The 4092-nt window shown below is 32.9% G+C and overlaps 1 protein-coding gene across 1 annotated transcript in view; it reads right to left on the bottom strand.

The window, feature by feature from the left end:
* Window positions 1-4092, bottom strand: part of LOC108685100 (tolloid-like protein 1) — a 25867-nt gene that overhangs the window by 7748 nt on the left and 14027 nt on the right. The window contains exons 5-6 of the mRNA XM_018189740.1: window positions 2095-2475; window positions 1359-1537 (exon numbers count right to left, since the gene is read on the bottom strand). Coding sequence (XP_018045229.1) covers window positions 1359-1537; window positions 2095-2475 — 560 coding nt within the window. The remainder of the gene's footprint in view (window positions 1-1358; window positions 1538-2094; window positions 2476-4092) is intronic.

The raw sequence follows: 4092 nt of genomic DNA, 5'->3' as shown, positions 1-4092 counted from the left end.
TGTGTGTGTGTGTGTGTGTGTGTGTGTGTGTGTGTGTGTGTGTGTGTGTGTGTGTGTGTGTGTGTGTGTGTGTGTGTGTATGCATGCGCGCGCGCGTGTGTAGACTTATATCAGATAAATTATTTTACGCAAGAAATATAAAACATGTGTTCTGTGTCGATGCATCTTCTAATAATTTTCGATGCATTCTTCTAATAATATTCCAAACTTCTTCTATTATACTTCTTCTATTATACCAAATATATAATATTTTGTATCTCATATATCAATAAAGATACTCGCATTTAATGTAACGAACAAATATTTTCGAAACGATAATAAATGTGTATACTAAATGTAAATGCCTGATATTAGAAAACATATTGATTTTTCAAAATTAAGACCAATGTATATTGTTAATAATTGCAGAGATCAGTGATGGAAGTACTTTTTATATACCATTAATTAAAAATGAAATATATTTTGGCGAGACAAATTCGCGCAAAATACATTTCATATTAAATATCAGCTGTCTCTCCGGCTTAAAAGAAATATCACGATCATATTTTTAATTGGATAATTTCAGATGATAAAGACAGTAAAAAACTATATTAGCGTTCTCTTAAGCTCTGAAACAAGAGCACTTTAAAAGCGCTAATCAGAATGTAGACAATTAGAGCATAATCACATTTCCGACAATTTTTTGAAGCTTCTACATACGTTTAAACAATGCAATAATTTTGAATAATGAGATATATTTTCTTATCATTCAAATGGTCCTTTTGCCTATTATATAGCATTTTGTCAATAATATATTATATATTTTACGATATTTATTTAATTATACAGCGTAAGTTACACAATGTTTAGTAAAATTTTGCCAACTATAATATAAATAAAATTCACATCGGACTCTACAATATGTGGCAATTGAATATTTGACAAATCTCCATATCAGATCTATTGTAACGAAAAGATTAATCAAGATCAATTTTGAAAATGATTTGAAAAGATATATGATGAATAAATAAGTAATAAGTGATGATTATATCGATGGTCTAATTACAATTATAACTTTGTTAATAAAAGAAATCTGTTCAAAAATTTATACAAACTCATTCCAGATAACTTGGCCAGTAAAATTTAGAAAATGACTTAAAAAGATAGAAACCATTTTTGTAATATCTTCTCTGAGATCTCGTCATTATTTCTATTCTACTTTGATAATGTACTTTTTTTTTGCAAAGCGCGATCGTATAATCTCACCCACGCACACACAAAACACGCACACACACACACACACACAAAACACACGCGCGCGCGCGCGCGCGCGCATCTTGTAATCACAATAATTTCGGAATAAATAAAAAATCACTTACCACTCATAATATTATCGCGGATGATTTGTACATGACGATCACGGTCCGGTCGAGTATGTTCATGCCAAAATCCAACAACGTGACCCAACTCATGTACAACTATACCAAACTTATCGCAGTTTTTTCCAATGCTAATAGCCTGCGGTCCGTTACCTCTCTTTCCAACGAAAGAACAACATCTGTCAAAAAATTTATTTTGTCGTTGAACATACACTTGTCCCGGACACAATTTTTTATTTTTTCTCCTTTTGAAATAATAATGTAAAATCGTATAAAGATTGATATTTTTTATTAGAGATATCTTGTATATACAAGATATTACATTGCTATGTAATTATTTTACGAGAAAAGGAGAAATAATGTAAAATGATATATCACTTCTAAAATAATAATAATCATTTGAAAATAGAGTTGTTCATGATACAAAATAATACAAGTACAAAAAAGTATCCTGTGTTGGAGTAAAAATCCAGCTATTTTTATGTACTTTGAATCGCTGAATATGAATCTGACATAAAAATAAGATCATCCAAAGCAAATTTTCAATCTTGAGCGAAAAAAATGAATCAAAAATGAGAAAAAAATGGGTCGTTTTTTTGCTCCACCCCAATACAGGGTACTTTTTTGTGGGCCTATGTAATTGGACAACAAATTGTACAAATCACGTGATATATGTACATATATATATATATATATATAAGAACAGATGTAGTAGCGGCTATTATGCGCGACTCACCCGCAAGGTCTTTCCGTAAACAAAATATAATTAGGATGCTCTCTAGGCACTCTCTCTACAAATTTCACGCAAGTGAAGTTTTCCCAGTGTCTCATCGCCTGCTTGAATAAGGCTTTGTGTGCGCCGGAAAAATTGCCATCGATCTCATAGGGAATCACACCGTGATCCCACACTCGTTCCTTTCTCGCAGTAGCTGCTCGACGTATTCTGCTTAAATACGCGCCGCTTTTATTGGCTAAATATTTTTGTTTGTGTTCTATATCGAAGAATTCGATGGAGCGAAGGCGTCGATCATGTATGGAAACAATTTCATCTGACGCATCGACAATAAGGCCATGCATTCGTCGATTACATTGATTGTGAGAACATCTCCGTAAAATTCTGAGGATATACAAACATAACAATAATGCGTAAGCTTATACACACACACACGCGCGCGCGCGCGCGCGCGCACGCACGCACGCACGCACACACACACACACACACTCACACATACACTCACACATACACACACAAAATGCGCTTACGTACATTCGCACAAATTCATGCACGCACTTATATATGTATGAATGTATCGCCAAATTCCGACTCCAGCGCACGTACATTACATAACTAACAATATTTTATACTTTTATTTTTTGACGAACAAAACATATAAAAATAAAAATATTAATTGAAAATGTAGGTAAAATCGAAACCAACAGCAACAATAGAAATATAAAACTTACGCAACTTACCAGAAACATTACATATCTGCTATGTGATGCAAAACATATAATTTGAAAAAAAATATAAAATGTTTTTTTCAAAAATAAGCATTTGCGAAACAGAAAACAATTTCGATAGTATAGCGATAAAAGCGAGTTGCTAGGCGTAAATTAAAGGCATTGTGCAGAACACATAACTTTTTACGAGAGCGGACAAAATTGGCAATTGGCGCTGGCAATTACAACAGAACACAACGTTAGAGATCACATTTGATTGTATCGCGATTGGAAGAATAAAATGTAAATAAAATGTAAATAAAACTAACTGAATCCATGATACTTAATCGAGTTTGGTCGAACAAACAACTAATGATGGATAAAATCGTTTTGGCAATTATTATATTTTATTTCGTAAATTCCTTTGCGTAAAAGAAATTTAGTTAATTAAAGAAAAGTAAATATAATCAATTAGCACGTTGTAATGCAAGCTATCTAATTCATATTAATAATTAATTCTCGGCAGCGAGAATTGGCGGAGACGAGTGATTAAAATAAGATTACTAATTGTAAGAAGACCAAGAAAAATCGCTGTTGCACCTGCTCTATCAAGATCTCGTAATAGTATATGGAAAATTGAGATATCACGTCGTACCGAGTTAGTGCATGTGCATCGTACGTGTACCATGCAGTCTCTTAAGGCCGCGAAGGGGTTCTTGAATCAACAAACCGTTACGTTAATTAGCGTGTCTCGCGTGTAAGCCGCGCTTAAACAGTATACGACCCTAAGCACTTGGTGAGAAACGAAAAGTACAGAAGTATACGTTAATAAATTCGGTTGAAATATATTTACCGTGCTTCCTTTTTAATTTATATGCATAACTCATTGCGCTTATAGTGCTGTGTTATGAGGAAATCAGCGATCTCTTCCACTACCTCGACGACATACATATGTATATAGTATGACTAGATACGATCTCTTTGGGGAAGATGGGAAGAGAAACTGGAAAATCTTATGCGCGACAAATGCGCGATATTCATATTCGTTATTATTGCGGTTAAAAATGAGAGTGTGGTCAGTGTTACTTATATAATGTGTGACACTTTTACATGTTTAAATATAACACTTTGTATAACAATTAACGTAATAAATCTTTTTCACTTTGAAAAAGTTCACCGTATGCTCAATTTTAAAATAGTTTTTCAGAAGAAATAATTAAGACAATTAAGAGTTTTAACAAGAGATGAACACTTGAGAATTGAAAGAAAAACAGTCGTTGTTTTTGAAATATAA

Source organism: Atta colombica, unplaced genomic scaffold, assembly GCF_001594045.1.
Source record: "Atta colombica isolate Treedump-2 unplaced genomic scaffold, Acol1.0 scaffold146, whole genome shotgun sequence".
Lineage (NCBI taxonomy): Eukaryota > Metazoa > Arthropoda > Insecta > Hymenoptera > Formicidae > Atta > Atta colombica.
The sequence above is the reverse complement of the archived record's forward strand: the minus strand, read 5'-3'. Positions and strand labels throughout refer to the sequence as shown.